The 21,479-nt window shown below is 43.7% G+C and overlaps 1 protein-coding gene across 4 annotated transcripts in view; it reads left to right on the forward strand.

The window, feature by feature from the left end:
• Positions 1-1,109: 1,109 nt before the first annotated feature.
• ARHGAP12 (Rho GTPase activating protein 12) overlaps positions 1,110-21,479 on the forward strand; it is a 109,630-nt gene continuing 89,260 nt past the window's right edge. For all 4 annotated transcript variants that reach the window (XM_082845830.1, XM_082845827.1, XM_082845828.1 and 1 more), the window contains exons 1-3: positions 1,110-1,255; positions 17,958-17,996; positions 19,633-20,387. In XM_082845830.1, the coding sequence (XP_082701956.1) occupies positions 19,704-20,387 (684 nt within the window). In that variant the 5' untranslated portion in view covers positions 1,110-1,255; positions 17,958-17,996; positions 19,633-19,703. The remainder of the gene's footprint in view (positions 1,256-17,957; positions 17,997-19,632; positions 20,388-21,479) is intronic.

Here is a 21,479-nt window from a genome sequence, read left to right on the forward strand (position 1 = left end):
TTTCTAAAAGGAGAATATCGTTCAACTTTAGACCCCCATTAGATCCAGATCCAACGGCATCTTCAAGCATGAGGTGAAGAATAGAAAGGAACCAGTTCCAGAGAGTGTCTCTTGAATCACAGCCTGGCCTTTTTTCTTGTATTATCAAAATTTCATCCCGGCCATAATAGATACGATCAACAACTGGTTACTAATGAATGGTTTCTGCAGTCCTAATACACATCAGTTAGTTTTCTCAGTCGGTGAATCTTAGAGTTTAGAAGGAGCCTTCGGACTTGTCAACATGCTCCTCTGACAGCTGAAGCGAGACGGGTGAAGTGACAATGGCAGAAGCCAGGTCTCTCTCGATTCTCAGGCCAGCACAACTCCCGCCCCCGGATCCCCACGGGAAACCTTTTCACGCCTCTGACTTCCGGAGTCTGTGCTGCCATCCTGCAAGCGCTGCAAGCTGGGGTGACTTCGGGCAATGACACCGTGGCCCCCCGGGGCCTGCACACTGCAGGCCAGTGGACGGCGGGGCGCGGGGTGAGCGGTCAGGCCGCCCTGGCGCCGGCCGCCCGCCCGCGGAGTGTGCGCGCTGGCCCCGCACTCTGCCCGGGTGGTCCCGGCGAAGGACAGCTTCGCAAGGACCGGGTCAGGGATCAGGGCCTCCAGAGTTGCGTTCCGTCCCGCTGAGGTCGCGTGAGGACTCTTCCCGAGCCTCCCCGCGGGACTTCCGGGCGCGGGAACGGCTGACCGACGCCGGCAGCGCTCCCAGCGTGCCGAGGAACGGGACAGGCCCTCCTTCCCTGGGTCCCACTTCCGCCACGCAGCGCTCGGGCCGTCTCCCGTGGGCCCGTCCCACGTTTTCCCCACGAACGCTTCCTCAGCGTCTCCCACTACGCGTATACAAGGCGCCACCGCCCCCCTCCGCCGGCAGCTCCGCGCGCCGGCCGCGCCCCTCCCTCGGCCTCCCCTCCCCCTCCCCCTCCCGGCTCCGTGCCGCCGGTTCCCCCCGCGCCCGCCGGGCCGTCACGTGGCCGCGCCCCGCCCCCGTCACGTGGCCGCGCCCCGCCCCGCCCCCGCGCCGGCGCGCTCCGACGTGCCCTGGAACTCTGTCTCACCGGGAGGGCAGCCTGCGGGGACGCGCCGGCCGCGGCCGCCGCCGAGTGAGCGCCCTTCGGGCTCGCCTGGGCGCCCCGCCGCCGCCGCCGTCGCCGCCGCCGCCGAGCTGGGCCAGGAGGGAGCCGCCCCCCGCGGGGCCGCCGGGCCCTCGGTGAGGGGGGGGCGGGCCGCGGGCGGGCAGGTCGGGGCGGCGCTGCACAAAGGCGCCCGGGGCCGGGGCTGCGGGGCTGGGGGAGGCGTGTGCGGGCGCGCGGCGGCGCTGGGGTGCGAGAGGTGCGGCCGTGGGCGCGGCCGGCGGAGTCGGGGCGCGGGGCCGCTGCCGGTCGGTCGGCCGACTGGGGCGACGGGGTTTAAATGGCTGGAAGTTGCGGCTCTTCTGCCCCCCGGGTGTCCTGACTTCCTGTGAGAGGGCAGTGCCCGCCGCCCCGCCCCCAGGAAAGAGGGTGTTGGGGTGTGTGTGTGTGTGTGTGTGTGTGTGCGCGCTTGTGCGTGTGTGTGTGTGCTTGTGCGTGTGTAAAAGGCCGGCGGTGCCGCCCTCCTTCCTGGCCTCCCGCCGCCGCCGTGCCCGCTCCGCCAGCGCTGCCGGGGCTGCAACCTCCCTCCCCCAGGGCCTCCCCTCGAGGGCTGTTGACCTCAGCACTGGGCACGCGGGGCCTTGCAGCCCTCGGATGTGCCCCGCCCCTGCTCGGTGGGCTCTTGCGCCTTTCCAGCCCTTCTGCGAGGAATCTTCTCCAGGTCCTTGAGTTTAAATAATGCTGTGCACTGTCCTCGGGGGTGGGGGATTGTCTTATAAGCATGACTGTCTTTGACGTGTTGCGGCTGAAGGTACCGAAGACCCTTTGAGACGAAAAGGCCACAGGGTCATCAGCCCTGAGAAGGGCACGGCCTCCTGGCGTTCTCGAGGCGTGTGGTGTTTTCTTTCTGACTGCAGCCGCAGTTTTCAATGCACTTGCGAAGGCGAAAACAAAAATGTTCAGAGCGTGGCTTTATGAAAGTTTTGATGTCTTTCCAAGTAGAGTGTGTGTGGTGGGTAGAGCCAGTTAACACTCGTGCTGCCTTATGGTTAATCATGACGCGATGAGGTAGACTTTATTGAGCAGTTACGCACATGCTCCTAAGGGGAGGTGACGTAGAGAGGAACGAGCTTTGAATGAGGAGTCGCTCGGGTTCAGATTCCGCCCCCCCGCGTCTGAAGGCGAGACCTTCAAAGACTCTTGAATGTTACAGTGAAAGGTGGTTTAAACAAGTGTCCAGTTCCTAGCCACGCCTCTTTCCCACTTAAACGCTGGGAAACGGAGGCCTGGAGGTGTATGTTGGTCCATATCCAGTGTTCTTTCCTGATCCTCAGGAGGGTGCGTTACAGGATGGGGCATCTTTGTCTGTCTTTTGGTCCCAGTAGACAGTCTGGCTGCTGGCTCCAGTATTTTCTCTTTCTTTTTATCTCTGTTTTAAAAATGCCTTGCAAATGTTTCACAGCAGGGATTTGGGAGCCCAGAGTAGTGAGCCGGGCTCTGAAGACTTGACCTTGAGTGGGGCACCCCGAAGAGCCAGAGAAGCTGGGCATGTAGGTGTGACCCGTGGTTGCAGGTAGTAGCTCTGCTGCTCTGGGGGGGGCTCTCTGGGGAAAAATGAGTTAAATACAGACTAATGTAGCAGATTACGTGCGCATGCCGCAGTACTGGCTGATAGGTTTCTATTTATACTTGATCAACGACAGACGTTGGAGAAGATTGCTAACTCATTGATTCTTTTTAAAAAATTAATTTATTTATTTTTGGCTGCGTTGGGTCTTCATTGCTGCGCGCGGGCTTTCTCTAGTTGGCGGCGAGCGGGGGCTACTCTTCGTTGCGGTGCGTGGGCTTCCCGTTACAGTGGCTTCTCTTGTTGCGGAGCACGGGCTCTAGGCGCGCGGGTTTCAGTAGTTGCAGCACGCGGGCTCAGTAGTTGTGGCTCGCGGGCTCTGGAGTGCAGGCTCAGTAGTTGTGGCACAGGGGCTTAGTTGCTCTGCAGCATGTGGGATCTTCCCGGACCAGGGCTCGAACCCGTGTCCCCTGCATTGGCAGGTGTATTCTTAACCCCTGCACCACCAGGGAAGTCCTTCATTGATTCTTAATATGATGCCCTCTATAGAATAGTCGTCCATATATAGTCAATATTTTACATACCTTTAGATTTTTCAAATTATTGCACTAGTTGTGAGGCACAAGTGAAAATATGTAAATACTGCAGAAAAACAGCGCGTTATTTGTAGTCAGTCATTTGGCTTTTCTTTCATTAATTAGAAAGTATCTGCTGAGTGGTTTTTTTAATAGGTTGACAGAAAATGGGTTTTACGATTGTAAGTTCTTTAAGAATGCAGTTGACATTTCTGAGCACAAAAGGGTAATAAACAGTTTAAATTAATTCAAACAGTGAATGTGGTGATGTGTAAAATTACTAACTGGTAGTACTGGTTTTTGCTTATCTGAGAAAATTGGTACTAGGAAAAAGCAGCTAAAGGTAAACCTGCCTAAAATGGGCAGTACAGTTTTATAATAGTGGGAGAGAAAAGTGAAATTAAATGTTTATTTTATCTTATATTTAACAATTTTAGTTGTAATTGCAAATACGCACTGCTTTGTAGAATGAATCAGATGTGAAAAGGCAGGATGGTACCACATAGCATCATTGTGCTTCAAATCATGCTTTTCAAATCATTCTCTTTTGAGGAACCCACTGGGCCACTGTCTTTGTGTTTTCTTTCCTTCAGTTGTTAACTGTTCTAATTGTGCCACACCCTCATCTGTGGATGGCTTTGCAGTGATTCAGCCATTTTCTTACTATATTGACTTAGTATTTTGCAGTTTCATTTTGCAGTTGAGCAGCTTTTCATTTGAACTGAACTGCCAGACACTGATGTCTGTAAGCACCCTTCCCCTGTTGATAATCTGTTCCTTCTCAGATTTCTTTGTGCATGGGAATCACCTGAACTTCTAACAAGCCCCGGATGATACCGATGCTGCCGGGACTTCAGACTGCTCCTGTCCAATAGAAATGTAATGCCAGTCACCTGCGTAATTCTCAAGTTTTTAGTACTCACATGATAGGTAAAGTTAAAAAGAAACCATGAAATAAATTTTATTATCATTTTTGTCTACATGGCATCTTCAAAACCCCGTATGTATTTGACACTTCCACACGTCTCAGTTTAGATTAGCTGTACTTCACATGCTCAGGAACCACGTTTGCCTGCTGTGTTGAGCAGCATGGTTCTGGAGTCTAGAATCCAGATCAGTACTGTTCTCAGTGTGTGTTCACATTGGCCCTATCAGCAGCCCTTGGGAACGTGTTAGAAATGGACATTTTAGAGCCCCCCACAAACCTACTCTCTTTAGAATATCTGGAGTCTCAGTAACTTGCAGCATATGACTACGAAATGTATATGTGATGTTTTGGATGGGATCCCAGAACAGAAGAAGTTCATTGGGGAAAGACTAAGGAATATGGACATTATTAGGTATCAGTATTTTGTTCATTGAATATGACGAATGTACCATACTAATGTAAGATGTTTGTAGTAGGGTTAACTGTGGACAGTGTATATGGGAACTCTACTATCTTTGCAGTAATTCTGTAAATCTGAAGCTCATCTAAAAGAATTTTTTTTTTTTTTTTTAAAAGAAGCTCTCCAGGTGATGATGCCGTCTCTCACTAAAAGTGAGAAGCAGTGATCTAGATCGCTAATATGACCTGCACTATTGCAGCTTGGGTGGGTAGGATGGAGGCTACTGTTAGGTCTCATAGGATAATAATGGTATTTTTTGGGGGGGGGGCACGCCTCATGGCTTCGGGGATCCTAGTTCCCTGGTCAGGGATCGAACCAAGGCCCCCTGCAGTGGAAGCTCAGAGTCCTAACCACCGGACCTCCAGGGAATTCCCAATAATAGTATTTCTGTAATAAGAGCTAAAACTTATAAAACACCTAGCATGTGCTGGGGACTATACCAAGTACTTTACACATATTTAACTCTCCCAATATGTGATATGTACCATTAGTTAGCTCCTTTTCACAAATGGAAAAAATACTGAGGCTCAGAGAGGTTAGGCGACTTGTCTTAGGTAGCAAGAGGCAGGAACAGGGACGTTTGAGGAGGGACTAATTTAAGAGCAATCAGTTCATTTGTGAGTGTTTTCCTTCTCGACAAGTTTTGCTGCTTTGAGTAAGCACTGATTAACGTGCGTGTTCTGTATCATGCCTCGCAGTTTACAAAGTACTTTTTTGTCTTTCCATTTTCACAAGGATCTTCTGAGGTTTGTGTTGTTTCTTTTGTTTTACAGATAGTTGAGGTGCTGAGGGCCTGAGAGCTAATACATGGCACATCCTGATTTAAATTTCCATCCTCCCACCCTGAGTTCTCTGTTCCTTTACCACAGGAGAATTCAGAATACATTGACCAGTTAGAGTGATATCTTTAAAGTTAGTTGAAAATTACCTGTATTTTGCTGTGTATTACTGGTTTGTTTTAAAAAAATCAGTTTTGAGTTAAAATATACATACAATAAAATAAAACACTCAACGATAAAATGGGGTGAACTGCAGATACATACAAAGACATGAATGAATCTCAGAAGCATTGTTCTAGGTGAAACAAGCCAGATATGAAAGGCTACAAACTACATGTATATATGCTTTTGTCTCCATTTGGCTTCCTTGAGTAAACTGTGATTAATGTGAAGCTTTTTATCACGCTTTATAATTTACTAAGTACTTTTTCATGTTTTCTCTACCCATTTTCACAGGGATCTTCTGAAGTTTGTATTGTTTCCTGTTTTACAGACGAGTGTATCACAGTTAGTTTAGGCATTCACCAGTTGATAGGCCTCTGGGTCATTTCCAGTTTCTGGCTGTTATGAATAAAGCTGTTACGGATGTTCATGGAAGGCCTTTTCAGGGATTTATGGTTTCATTTTTCTTGGGTAAATACCTAGAAGAGGAATTGCGAGATCGTATGTTAAATGTATGTTTAACTTTATAAGAAACTGCCCCAATGCTTTCCAGAGTAGCTGTACCGCTCTGCATCACCACCAGCAGTGAATGAGCATTCCTGTTGCTGGTATCCTTACCCTACAAAATATCCTTTATATGTATGTAAAGCCATTCTAAATATATATAAAGTTGCTCTGGGGCATGTGGGATCTTCCCCGACCAGGGCTCGAACTCGTGTCCCCTGCATAAAGCCATTGCATTATAAGGGTTTTGTCTTATTGAGGTATAATTGCTGTAAAATAAACTGGACATATTTTAAGTGTGCAGTTTGATGAGTTTGGACATATGAATAGCTGTGCCTCTAAAATCATCACCATTATCAGGATAACAAGCATATCCTTCACCCACCTCCCCATTTCCTTGAGCCCAAAGGTGATTTGTTGCCCTTGTTCCCTGGTAACTATTGATCTGCTTTCTGGCACTATGTATTACTTTGCATTTTCTAGGATTTTATGTAGATGGAATCGTACAGTATGCACTCTTTCTTGTCTGGATTTTTTTCACTCAGCAAATTTTTTTTTTTAACATCCTTATTGGAGTATAATTGCCTTACAATGGTGTGTTAGCTTATAACAAAGTGAATCAGCTATACATATATCCCCAAATCTCCTCCCTCTTGCGTCTCCCTCCCACCCTGCCTATCGCACCCCTCTAGGTGGTCACAGAGCACCGAGCTGATCTCCCTGTGCTATGTGGCTGCCTCCCACTAGCTATCTGTTTTACATTTGGTAGTGCATATATGTCCATGCCACTCTCTCACTTCGTCCCAGCTCACCCTTCCCCCTCCCCATGTCAAGTCCATCTTCTACATCTGCGTCTCTATTCCTGTCCTGCCCCTAGGTTCTTCATAACCATTTTTTTCCTTTTTTTAAAATTCCATATATATGTGTTAGCATACGGTATTTGTTTTTCTCTTTCTGACTTACTTCCACTCAGCAAAATTATTTTGAGATTCATCCAGTTTGTTGTGTGTATCAGTAGTTTGTTCCTTTTATTGCTGAGTGGTATCCTATTGTGTGGATATTACACAATTAGTTTATCCGGTCGCCTGTTGGTGGACATTGGGTTGTTTCCAATTAGGGACTATTACAGATAAAGCCACTGTGAACATTCACATACAGGTCTTTGTGTGGGCATGTGTTTTCATTTTCTTTGGTGACTACCTAGGAGTAGAATCCCTGGGTCATATGGTAGATGTATATTTCAAGCTTTTAAGAATCCCTCCAACTTTTCCCAAAGTGGTTGTACCATTTTACATCCCCACCAGCAGTATTTGAGAGTTCTGGTTGTTCCACATTCTCAGAAATACTGGTATTGTCAGTCTTTTAATTTTAGACATTCTAGTAGACGTGTGATGTTATTTCTTTGTGTTTTTAATTTGCATTTCCCTAACGACTAAAGATGTTGAGCATCTTTTCATGGGCTTATTTACCATCTATAGATCTTCCTTGGATATGAACGCTTGTCTGTTCCTTCTTTTGCCCTTTTTTAATTGGGTCATTTGTCTTAATGGCTTCTACAGTTATTGTATATTCTAGATATGAGTTCTTTGTTGGAGATAAGTTTGTGTCTGAGACATTTGTGTCTATTTTCATGAGGGATACTGGTCTGTAGTTTTTCTTTTTTATAACGTCTTTGTCTGGTTTTGGTATGAGGAGAATGCTGACTTCATAGAATGAGTTGGGATGTTTTTCCTCTGTTTCGATTTTCTTTAAGAGGTTTGTGTAGAATTGGTATTACCTTCCTTACATTTTGTAAAATTCACCGGTGGAGCCATCTTGGCCAGGAGTTTTCTTTGTGGGAAGATTTTTAAAGACGGATTCAATTTATTTAATAAATATAGGACTCTTTAGGTTATCTGTTTCTTCTTAAGCTTTGGTAATTTGCCAAAGGAGTTTATCTGGTTCACGGAGTTGTTGAAGTTATCAGCATAAAGCTGTTCATAATATTCTCCTATCTTCCTTTCAGTGTCTTTAGGATATGTGGTTATCTCTCCTGTCTCATTCCCGATACTGGTAGTTTGTGTTTCTTCTCTTCAGTTCCTGCTCAGTCTGGCGAGGGGATTGTCAGTGTTACTGAGCCTCTTGAGGAGCCACCTTCTGGTTTCATTGATTCCCTCTAACATTTTTCTGTCTTCTACACCTTTCTGCTCTGACCTTTATCATGTCCTTTCTTCTGCTTGCTTTGGGTTTAATTTGCTCTTTATCTAGTTTCTTTTTTTTTTTTTTTGCGGTACGCGGGCCTCTCCCGTTGCGGAGCACAAGCTCCGGACGCGCAGGCTCAGCGGCCATGGCTCACGGGCCCAGCCGCTCCGCGGCATGTGGGATCTTCCCGGACCGGGGCACGAACCCGTGTCCCCTGCATCGGCAGGCGGACTCTCAACCACTGCGCCACCAGGGAAGCCCTATCTAGTTTCTTAGAGTGCAAGTTTACATCACCGATTGGAGACCTTTTTCTTTTCTAATTATGGGCATTTAGTATATAAATTTTCTCTAAGCACTACTATAGCTGCATCCCACAAATTTTGAGCTGTCACCTTTTTGTTTTCAACCGGTTCAAATTTCCTGTTTGATTTCTTCTTTGACCTCTGAGGTATTTAGAAGTATGTTGTTTAAATTCTAACAGCAAATTTGTGGGTTTTAATATATCTTTTTATTAATTTATAATGTAATTCAATTGTCAGAGAACATTCTTCATATTATTTCAGTCTTTTTAGATTTATTGAGATTTGTTTCATGGTCCAGAATATAATCAACAAAAAATGTATGCTTAGGGACTTCCCTGGTGGTCCAGTGGTTAAGACTCCACGCTCCCAATGCAGGGGGCACGGGTTCGATCCCTGGTCCGGGAATTGAAGATCCTACATGCCACACAGCGTGGCCAAAAATAAAGAAAAAAAAAAAAGAGAGAGAAAGAGAGAAAATGTATGTTTATAAGAAACTGAACTGTCTGCCTATACCATTTAGCATTCCCACTAGCACTGAATGTGTGTCCAGTTGTTGGTATCCTGGTCAGCACTTGATATTGTCTTTGTTTTTTAAAAATAACTTTATTATAGTTGGTGGATAGTGATATCTTGTTTTGGTTTTAGTTTGCATTATAGGATATTTAATGGTTTGTAAAATAATTTGAATGGAATAAAGATGAATAATCATGGAATTTTGTGGGTTTTTTTTTTCCCCAGTAGAGGACAGAAACCTCTAGGGGATTGGTAGCAGTAGTAGTTCATCATTGTCTGTGTGCTACAGAAGTGCTACTTTTCAGTTTTCTAAAAGGTTGAATGTTTATTTGCCTTATAGTATTTACTTTGAAAGAGAATCTGTAAAAGCTATATGAGGATTTTAGTGATTTTTATGGTTTTGGAATAGACAGGTATAAGGTGATTTAAACTGCATTCTCCATTTTACATTTCCACCAGCAATGCATAAGAATTCCAGTTTCTCCACATTCTCACCAACACTTGTTATTTCTGTTGTTATTTTACAGTAGCCACCCTAATGGGTATGGAGTGGTGTATCATTGTGTTTTTTTGTTTTGTTTTTATACATTTATTTTATTTTTGGCTGCTTTGGGTCTTCGTTGCTGTGTGTGGGCTTTCTCTAGTTGCAGCGAGCGGGGGCTACTCTTCGTTGCGGTGCGTGGGCTTCTCATTGCAGTGGCCTCTCTTGTTGTGGAGCACAGGCTCTAGGTGTGCAGGCTTCAGTAGTGGCACGTGGGCTCAGTAGTTGTGGCTCACAGGCTCAGTAGTTGTGGTGCATGGACTTAGTTGCTCCGAGGCATGTGGGATCTTCCTGGACCAGGGCTCGAGCCTGTGTCCCCTGCATTGGCAGGCGGATACTTTATTTATTTATTTATTTATGGCTGTGTTGGGTCTTCTTTGTGGTGCATGGGCTTCTCATTGCAGTGGCTTCTCTTGTTGTGGAGCACAGGCTCTAGGCGCGCGGGCTCAGTAGTTGTGGCACGCGGGCTCAGTAGTTGTGGCTCGTGGGCTCTAGAGCGCAGGCTCAGTGGTTGTGGCACACGGGCTTAGTTGCTCCGCAGCATGTGGGATCTTCCCCGGACTAGGGCTCGAACCCGTGTCCCCTGCATTGGCAGGTGGATTCTTAACCCCTGGGCCACCAGGGAAGTCCCTGGCAGGCGGATTCTTAACCATTGCGCCACCAAGGAAGGCCCTATCTTTGTGGTTTTGATTTGCATTTGATTTGCTTATTGGCCATTTGTGTATCTTCCTTGGAAAAACGTCTATTCAAGTCCTTTGCCTACCTGACTGTCCTTATCACAATTTAATTTGAAGTAGATTGGCATAATTTAAGCATTATAATGAGTACTTATTTCTTTTTTTAAGTAAGTTGCTGATGTCTGACTAGAACTTTGCAGTGACCAGACCATAATGATCACTGGACTTGTAGCTGTATTTGTCTTTGTTTTGTGGACTGTATCTTTTTTTAAAGCATGGGATTAGGTAAACATTTGAAAGTGGTTGAATGTAAATAGTCATCTCCGAGATTAAGACGGTAGCATGTATAGTTTCAGAGGAATATCTGAATGGGTTGGGCTGGTGGTTAATGCTTGGGTAGCCAGTGGAGTTGTGAAGTGAATGGAGTTTTTCTTCTAAAGTGAATTGTTAGAGGATTGGAAATCCTATTAAACTGCTAAAGACCAAGATTATGATTTTCTCCTTAATACATAACAATTTGTATAATTATGTGGACTGAGACCCTGGGCATGGGGTTGTTACAACAGGTAGGGTGGGCGAGATGCCACAGAGGCAAGAGGAAAATTGTGTTAACTGTAAAAATCTTAATTTCTTTCTTCTGGGTTTTTTTTTTAACTGATTATTTTATTTTAGTTATTTATTTTTTTGGCCAGGCCACACGGCTTGCGGGATCTCAGTTCCCTGACCAGGGACTGAACCCGGGCCACGGCAGTGAAAGCTGGCAATCCTAACCACTAGATCACCAGGGAACTCCCTTAGCTGATTATTTTAGGAAGTTCTTAGTGAGAAATTAAAATATGGGACTCAGGTGATGAGGATATAGGAGGAAGAATCCATTGACTAGAGTGCATGTAGCAGGAAGTAAAGAGCTGAAGAATGTAGAGGCTAAGTGAAGATCGTAGAAGGCTGGTTTTAGAGGTTGATGTGGAGCTATTGTTGGTATAGGTAGCTTTTGATGACACAGCATATGAAGGAAAGGAAGGTTTAACCTATTGGTTCAAGAAAAAGTTCTTTTTGTTCCTTAGACTTTTTACTGATTATGTGTTTTTTACCTTTAGGCTATCTTCTTGGTATCCTGCATCATCACATAGCACAGGGAGATCAGCTCGGTGCTTTATGACCGCCTGGAGGGGTGGGATTGGAAGGGAGGGAGACCACAAGAGGGAAGAGATATGGGAACATATGTATATGTATAACTGATTCACTTTGTTATGAAGCAGAAACTAACACACCATTGTAAAGCAATTATACTCCAATAAAGATGTAAAAAAAAAAGTCTTAGTGTGTGCAAGTGAATCCGAGGGGTTTAAAAGCCAGTTTAATAGTTTTTGGTCTGAAGGGCTTGATCAGGGCTGTTTTCCTAAAGTACTGAATTTGTGAAATTTTTTGGATACAGTACTCTCCTCACTTTCTACCCTATGTCAGTTGGGTCAGTAGTTACATTTCCATGTATAAGAAGAGATCATTTTAGAATGATTTTGAAGCTGTAACAACCAGTGATAATGGAGAACTCCTAATACCTCTTAAATACTTGTAATTTGTATTTTGATGAGAAAAGCAGTGTGTAAAAGTAAAGAACAAAAGAAATGTAATTTTGTTTAACTTATTTAAAGGTGGGACAGCATAATGTAAGATATGTTAATAGGAATATCAAATATGCATGATACCACTTTTAATTTGAGTTACTGTTTAAGAAGACAGTTGTCTAATGATAGGAAGCATTTAAATCAAGTACGTAAAAACCAGGTGGGGAGAATGTGTCACTGAAGGCTCCAGGCTCACCTTGTATATTTCCTGCCCCAGCCCTTGAATCAGTCATTTCTCCAAAGAGCCTCGGTTCCTTTATTTGGAGAATGGTATTAGAAACCAAATCTGGGTGCTAGGTGTGCTTGTTGCTGCCAAGGTGTCATTTTTACTGACAGCAAGGATCTGTGTATGGTGTACTAAGCAGTGTATAGACATATACCTGTAATACTTCTTTATGTAATCATCTGTATCTGTGGTAAGCTCAAAGTGAGTTCATATTTCTGTCTCCAAGTCTAATGTGTTACCCCAGGACCATTCTAGCCTTCTCCCTTGCATGTCTATAAATTCGTATTCCAACATTGGGAAACTTGGTGCCCACATCTGCATTCTGTGTACTTAATTATTCAAGTCCAGTGTGTGTACATGTATAGCAGTATCAGAATTTTTAATTCATACCCCATGGGGAATGTTTTTTATGTGTTAGAACACGGTACTTATGTGCAGTTCCTTTATCTGTGTTCTTATAAACCTCACTTATTTCCAGAATGAGTGAGGTTAGCCTCTCCCTCCATCCCCTCTCCATTCAGTGAGGTCGTTCCATGTATGTGTAATACCGTTAGACTATCTTGTCACATCTGCTTTCCATCCTGGGATTCCCCCGACCTCCTAAGTGATTGTTTAGAATTTGCAAACATTGAACTTCATGCTTGTGTTGTAAAGATTAATGGGTTTTGACAATGGCATAATGTCATGTGTCCACCACTACAGTATCATACAGAATAGTTCATTGACCTAAAAGAATCCCCTGTGTTTCATCTGTGGAATCCCCCCCCCCCCCACTTCGTCCTAACCCCAGCAATCACTGTCTCTATGGTTGTGACTTTGCCAGAATGTCATATAATATAATCATTCCGTATGTGGCTTTTTCAGGCTATGTTTTTTTCTTTCACTTAGCAAAATATATCTAAGATTCATTTCTGTCTTTTCGTAGCTCGATAGCTCGTTTCTTTCTATCACTGAATAGTATTGTAAGTCTGGCTGTCTCGCAGTTTATCCTTTCTCCTACTGAAGGACATCTTGGTTGCTTCCAGTTTTGTGCAGTTATAAAGCTTCTCTGAACATTTGCATGCAGGACTTTTTGTGGAAATAAGATTTCAACTCATTTGGGTAAATACCTAGGGATGTGATTGCTAGATTGTATGGTTAAGACAACATTTAGCTTTGTATCAATAGAAACTGTTAAACTGTCTTCCAAAGTGGCTGAACCATTTTGCATCCCCATCAGCAGTGAATGAAAGTTCCTGTTGCTGTATACCCTCATCAGCATTTGGTGGTGTCAGTTTTTTTGGATTTTAGACATTCTTCTAATAGTTGTACAGTGGTATCTCGTTTTAATTTGCAATTCCCTAATGACAATGTTGAGCATTTTTTCATGTGCTCATTTGTCACCTGCATATATTCTTTCATGATGTCTCTTTTCAGATCATTTTCGATTAAAGAATTTGGTCCTGGGGCTTCCCTGGTGGCGCAGTGGTTGAGAGTCCGCCTGCCAATGCAGGGGACACGGGTTCGTGCCCCGGTCCGGGAAGATCCCACATGCCGCGGAGCGGCTGGGCCCGTGAGCCATGGCCGCTGAGCCTGCGCGTCCGTAGCCTGTACTCCGCCACAGGCGGAGTGGGAGAGGCCACAACAGTGAGAGGCCTGCGTACCGCAAAAAACCAAAAAAAAAAAAAAAAAAAAAGAATTTGGTTCTTTTGCGTTTTAAGAGTTCTTTGTATATTTTGGATAAAAGTCTTTCATCAGATATGTATTTTACAAATATTTTCTTCTTGTCTGTGGTTTGTGTTTTCATTCTCCCAGCATTATCTTTCACAGAGCAGAAGTTTTTAATTTTAATAAAGTCCTATTTAATTTTTTCTTTCATGGATTATGCATTTAGTGGTATATCTAAAGACTAATTGTCAAACCCAAGGTTATATTTCTTCCTTTTTAAATTGGAATATTTTCTTCACTGTTGTAACAATCCAGGAAAAATTTCTTACGTCCACCTCATTTCTTTTTTTAAAAAATTAATTAATTAATTAATTTTTGGCTATGTTGGGTCTTCGTTGCCACACGTGGGCTTTCTCTAGTTGGGGCGAGCGGGGGCTACTCTTTGTTGCGGTACGCGGGCTTCTCATTGCAGTGGCTTCTCTTGTTGCAAAGCATGGGCTCTAGAGCGCAGGTCAGTAGTTGTGGCATGTGGGTTCAGTAGTTGTGGCACGTGGGTTCAGTAGTTGTGGCACGTGGGCTCAGTAGTTGTGGCTCACGGGCTTAGTTGCTCTGTGGCATGTTGCATCTTCCTGGACCAGGGATCAAACCTGTGTCCCCTGCATTAGCAGGCAGATTCTTAACCACTGCGCCACCAGGGAAGCCCACAAATATCATTTTTATTAAAATCTGCTGGCTCTCCCAAGTACTTCTTTTGTTGTTTCCTCATTTTTGTTTCATATTTCAATCTGGGTGTGAATTTCCTTTACCAGTTTGTGCTTGGCTGAGTTTTCTCCTGCTTTCCAGGTACCTGATTATTTCCTGTCTCCTTTCTGGTGTTCCTATTTTTGCTATTTCTTTATGACCAGAATAGTTTATAATAGCAATGAGTATATTTTGCTTCTGTTCTTTAGGCCTAAATATATATCTTATATTCTATATGTTTTTATTCTTAGAAAACAGGGATCATGCATTAAGAAGCAAACCTTAGGTGCCCTATCATGGCCTGTGATTTCTTGTTAAGTGTACAATCTACAGAATTATTTGGTGGAATAATTTCTTATTGTGGAGCTTATGCTGGAGTTGTTTTTAACTTTTTTGTTGTGCTCATTAAGTTTAATTGATTTCTTTAGCAGAGGGCTGTTTAGGGAGTGTTAATTTTAAACAAGTACTTTTAAAGCTACTGGAGGACTTAGTGTCAAGAATCGGTGCTTAAATTGTGGTATTTTTAAGTGGGTTAATATGTGTGTGAGGCTGTATTAGCATTTTGTTGTTCATGGTGTTAGAATTGCTAAGTATGTTGTACATGTATGTATCAGACTTAAATTGTAAGGTCATTAATTATGGATACAATTATCCCAGTCCTCTTAAGACTTTGTTTACTTGTTTACTTTTTGATGTACCTGGTAAGGATCTCACGCTGTGAGATGTAGTTGATTAAAGCAGATGTCTTGGGGGAGGAAGATAACATTTGCTGGCTGTGTAATTTGTGCTAGGAAAGAAAATGAGAAAAATTGGTAGAAAGGAGGAGTCCATTAGATTTTAAAATAGCCTGGTAGAAATGAATCTGACTTTGGTGGGGGGTGGGGAAGAAATAAAAGTTGTAAAAAGTTGTGTGTCTCTGGGTGTGTCTGTTCTTGTTGAAGCTCGAGGAAGAGGACCACTGGTAAGAGGCTTTTCACGCCTCAAAGAAAAGCAGTGGTTGTTACCGAATAGTAGATGTGCAAAAACTCTATCCTCGTGGTTGGGTGCTTAGTAGTTGTGTGTGTGTGATGAAAAAGGGTGGAGGAGTGTGGTGATAAGTGTAGAATATGTTTCAGTTGGAGGAGTGTTGTGCTCAGAGGGCGTTGTAGTTGAACAAGATTCTAATCGAAATACTTGAGAGGTTAAGATAGCAGGATAAACAGTGCTCAACCTAATCTAAAGAGAAGAATACACAGTGTGGGGAGGGATAAATTAGAAGTTTGGGATTAACATACACAGGCTAGTCTGTATAAAATAGAAAATCAAGGGACTTCTTTGGTGGCGCACTGGTTAGGAATCCGCCTGCCAATGCAGGGGACACGGGTTCAAGCCCTGGTCTGGAAAGATCCCACATGCCGTGGAGCAACTAAGCTTGTGTACCACAACTACTGAGCCCGCGAGCCACAATTGCTGAGCCCGCATGCCACAACTACTGAGCCCGTGGGCCTAGAGCCCGTGCTCCGCAGCAAGAGAAGCCACCACAGTGAGAAGCCTGCACACTGCAACAAAGAGTAGCACCCACTCACCACAACTAGGGAAAGCCCGTGCACAGCAATGGAAGACCCCACACAGCCAAAAAATAAATAAACAAAATAAAATAAAAATTAAAAATAAAAGAGATGATCACTCTTAATTAAAAAAAGATAATCAACAAGGACCTATTGTATAGTACAGGGAACTATACTCAATATTATGTAATAACCTATAAGGGAAAAGAATCTGAAAAAGAATGTATATATAACTGAAGTGCTGTGCTGTATACCTGAAACTTACATGATATTGTAAAACAAGTATACTTCAATAAAAAACTTAAAAAAAATCCACAGTTTGGGGAATAGACGAAGAAACAAACCAAAATTAAAACCACAAACATTTGTTTTAATGCAGCTTATGTTTTTAAATAGAAATAGGCAGCAGATGTTATTCACATATATGCAGATAAATTTCCCTTAGATCCAAGTTTTTAGAGCTACCCCACAATTATTTTAATTTTATTTGAATCTGTAGTTTATAATAGGGCTTTTCTCTTCATATTTATTTTATCTAACTTTTCCTAGACCTTGGATTGTTGCTACGTGACTTTCTAGAAGCTTATTATTTCAGTTGTCTCGGGCTTCCCAGTTCGTTTCCCACCCCCATCCCCGTATTAACTAGAAACCTCTCCTCAGGTCCTGTTACCCCTGTGCTCACTCTTGCTCATGTCATCTGCCTTGTATCAACTACCTGTTCTATCTGGATGTCTTTTGACTGCTTCTCCGTCTTTCTTGTCCTCCCACTTCTCATTTCCTTTACAGTACTGAGAACTTTAGTTTGGGTGTCCCATGTTGAGCGTGGTGAAACTGACTTTCCGTTTTCCCTGGTTCCTCTTCCTCCATACCTCTGCGGTCGGTGGGGAAGGTGTGGTCGTAAAGCCTGGCAGTGAGAGGCCCGGGCGTGGACGCCGCTAACCTGTGCTGCACCCCACCCCACGGCCCCTCCCGTGCTACCAGGAAACCATGCAGTTTACTCCTTACTCTTCATACTTCCCTTTGCTCCATGCCCGCGGATCAGTGTCTGAGCAGTTCTGGTACACCTGAGCTCCTGTAGCCTTCTGTGTATTCCCTGACTTGTTTCAGTATCTTCAGAGATGTTTCGTAAGTTATTTTATTACTTCCTGGAAAGTAAAAGAAAAAAAACATCACCTGAGGATAAGTATTTCAATGTGGAGTTTTGAAAAGTTGTAGTGAAAACCTTTTATGTAGGTAAAAGGATTAAGGTTCATAGTGACTAATGCCCTGGTAATGCGTGAAAATAAAGGCTGATTGCTTTGAAGCTTAGAATTTCTGTTTACTGTGTGGGGAAAGACCAGGCAGATTGGGCAGGGTCGGGGTGGGGGGGGGAGGTTTTGGATATGGTTAAGTTTTAGGTACCTGTTAGGACACTGCGTGGATTCAGTTGTTGTGTGTCAGTAGTTGCCTTTAATCTAGAAGAATCTCTCTCTCTCTTTCATTTTTCATGAAATTGAGTTTTTGAAGAGTTCAGGTGTGTTTCTCATAGAATGTCTCACATTCTGGGTTTGTTTTTTACTAACGATTTTACAAAAGTTGTTACTCATGTTATTAGAAGTTTGAAAAGATATTTCTGTCAGGATAAAAACTAAGGGCGAAAATGAAGTTGAAACGAAGTGGAAATGAAGTAGGAGGGGCAGTGGTAAAGGGTGCTTTGTTTGGAGGGCGGTGCTGGATGCAGTCGTGATATGTAAAATTGTACTGTGTGCCTTATAGCTGTTGTAAAAAAGTTATGCTTCTAAAACCGCGAGCAACATTGCATTCTTAGCCTTCTTTAAGCAATCTCGGTTAAAGTTAATGAACTTTATTATTTTTTTTTCTATAGGTTTAAATGTAAGACTGGCTGTTTAGTTCTCCTTCTAAGGTACGTTTTTTATTTTTATTATTTTTTTTGAAACAACATTACTATATTAAATTTATTATTCAAGTAGTTTGTCTAGAAAGTAAATTTTAGTTGCTGAAATTGTATGCCTAACTAGTTATCACCTGGGCTTTGTCTGTTTCAGAGGATGTTGTCCGCAGGGGCGTGGTGGTTACTGCACATATAGTGTAAATAGCTCCGTGCCGGTACTTAGGTGCTGAGGAAAGTTGGGAGGCTCCGCGACCTTGTAGGAACATTTCTGGTACATCTCACTAGTCAGAGTTACTCTGGTTTGCCTGAGGATCCTGGAGTGCTGGGTTGAGTGTGTTTCCTAGGGCTGCTGTAACAAAGTGCTACCAACTGGGTGACCTAAAAACTACAGAAACTTACTCTCTCACTGTTCTGGAGCCAGAGGTCCTCTGTGCTCCCTCTGAAGGCTCTAGGGGAGAATCCTTCCTTGCCCATTCCAGTTTCTGGCGGTTGCTGGCATTCCTTGACTTGTAGCTGCTTCACTCCCCATTTCTGCCTCTGTCTGCACGTGGTCTTATTCCCTCCGTGTCTCCTCTCCTTGTCTCCAAGGATTTGGGGCCCACCCTAATCAATGTGAACTCATCTCAAATTGACCCTAGTTCCGAGTACGGTCACGTTCACAGGTCCCGTGTTAGGACTTAGACATACCTTTTTGGGGAACACAATTCATCCCACAGTAGTTGGGGCTCGACTTGAATTGTAGCAAAATCGAGATGCTGTGATCATTCTGAAGCTTGAATGCTGTGTCTTATGAGGTACTAAAATACTTGGAATTGTAACAGTGAATCCTAGGTTTCTCAAGCCATTTTAGGGATATTTCTAGTAGGCTTTGCATGGTGTGTGTGTGTGTGTGTGTGTGTGTGTGTGTGTGTGTGTGTAAAATTTACAAATAAAAGGACTGGTTATTTGCTGGGATTTGTGGGATTCAGCTAAGGAGGATGTCATCGTCCTGGGGTGGATGTAAGAGGAAACAAGTAAACTAGCAGATTCTTTTCTCTGTTTGTGTGTATTTTGCCTAAAAATAACAATGCTGCTTTTTAATCAGTTTATATTAGAAAATGAAACATATATTTGGATAACTTTTTTTTAAGCTCACTAATGCACTTGATCATTTTAGAAAATAAAGAATACAGGGTCAGTGAATGAAATTCAGGGTCATTGAAATTCAGCCTCAGCTTCAAAGAGGGTTTTTGATAAGGCATGCAGTGAACCTAGAGCAATGCCTGGCCTTGGTAAGTGCCTAACATGTATTAGTTATTGTTAGTGAGCCTTTCTAAGAAAGTGAAGGAGGATTGAGGTAGTCATGAAAGGAAGGAAAGTTCTTCTCACCTCTTATTTTTGATAGTCGTACATCTGGTTGGTTAGCGTATTTACCATTCCAGTCATTGGTTCAGTTTTGGTCATAAACGACTGAAAAATGTAGATTACAGTTAGAATGAGAGGGTTTGTAATGCAGGACCATACATACAATATTAGACACATGTTTAATTTCTGGGTTTGAGATTTGAAGGTAATGTTCTTTATTCTATGATGCTTGTGAATGAATATTAAAAATCCGGACTATGTTAACTTTTTTCTTCATTCTTTTCCTTCATTTAAATAAAAATAGCTGTATCGATCCAACAAGCCACAGAGCCATAATGTGGCAAAGCATCCTTTTTGAGAGGTGAATATTACGGAATGAAAATGGCTGACAGAGGTGGGAAGATTGTTCCAGGGCAGGTGTATATTGAAGTGGAATATGATTACGAATACGAAGCGAAGGACAGAAAGGTCGTGATAAAACAAGGGGAGCGATATATCCTGGTGAAGAAGACCAACGATGACTGGTGGCAGGTGAAGCTGGATGAGAACTCCAAAGCGTTTTACGTGCCTGCCCAGTATGTGAGGGAGGTCGGCCGCAGAGCCCTGATGCCACCTGTGAAACAGGCAGCGGCGCTGCCGAATCATTCTGTGAAAACGATGCAGAGTCTCCACCTTCAGCGGTCAACAGAAAATGTGAACAAACTGCCCGAGCTTTCAAGTTTTGGAAAGCCATCGCCGTCTGTGCAAGGAACAGGTCTTACTCGTGACGCCAATCAGAATTTTGGACCCAGTTATATGCCAGGTCAGACTGTCAACCTCAGCCTGGACCTGACCCATAATAATGGAAAGTTCAACAGTGACTCACATTCTCCCAAAGTTTCTGGCCAGAATAGGACACGGTTATTTGGTCACTTTCCTGGTCCGGAGTTCTTGGACGTAGAGAAAGCTGGCTTCTCCCAGGAACAGTCTTGTGATTCAGCAGGAGAAGGCTCGGAACGGATACATCACGATTCAGAGTCCGGTGATGAGCTTAGCAGCAGCTCCACTGAGCAGATAAGGGTAAGACTGAAAGTGGATGATGGAACACTTGTGCCACCTTCATAACCGTTTAATTATAGGTGTTACTATTTAAAAATTTTTTTTTTTTGCGGTACGCGGGCCTCTCACTGTTGTGTCCTCTCCCGTTGCGGCATGTGGGATCTTCCCGGACCAGGGCACGAACCCGTGTCCCCTGCATCGGCAGGTGGACTCTGAACCACTGCGCCACCAGGGAAGCCCCTTTGTGTCAATTTGTCAAGTAAAGTGAAGTAATTTTAAAAGCACATGCGTGAAACTGAAATGTGTTTAGAAAAGTTTAATCATTAGTGAATTTGATAAATTTTGGGCCTAAAGCTGTGTTGTAAGTTTTATTCGTCAAATTCAGTCAGTGAGGCTGCTCTTAAGGTGTGTCTGATTGTAACGGAACTAGTATGCTCTTTTTCTTTTATAGGTTTTAATTTTTCTTGTGACATTTTGAGTGGAGACAGGAAAAGGGAAGGTTCTCTAGAAAAACTTCTGATGCTTGAGGTCAAGCCAGTTGCTGTCAGTTTATCATCATTCGTCTTAGTCTTTTCTTCAGTCCTTACGTGATACTTTGATGTAGAATATTTCTTTCGTGTGTCCTGGAATTTTTCTGCATGTGGCTCCTTATGTATTAGTTGGACTTGGGAAAGACATGTGTTTTCTCTTCCATCTGGCCATCACCACTGTTTCACACCTGAAATTACACGTTATGTGTAGGTCCACTAGCAGCCCTGTGTTCTCTTCATCGTGCTCATCTTAAATTCACTACGTGGAAGGTCATGGCTTCTGACCTCTCCTGGACTATTTGGAAATCCTGTTCGATTTCTCTAGCCAGACCTCGTCCTAGCTCTTCGTGGCAGCTGTTTCAGACCTTTTCCGTTTTATTCAGTTCTCTGATTCACCTGCTTTCCCCTGCTGTCTTAGCAGATAGTCTTGCCTTCTGTTTCACGGCAGAAGTGAAAACTGGGGTGGGAACTGCTTCTGCTTGGGGAGGACGTATGCACAGCAGTTAATCGAGCTGTCCTTAGATTTGAATCCGGATCCATATCTCTTGCCGGCTGAGTGATAATTGGGGCCAGTTACTTAACT

The sequence above is a fragment of the Leucopleurus acutus genome, assembly GCF_964270905.1.
Source record: "Leucopleurus acutus genome assembly, chromosome: 1".
In the NCBI taxonomy this organism is placed as follows: Eukaryota; Metazoa; Chordata; class Mammalia; order Artiodactyla; family Delphinidae; genus Leucopleurus; species Leucopleurus acutus.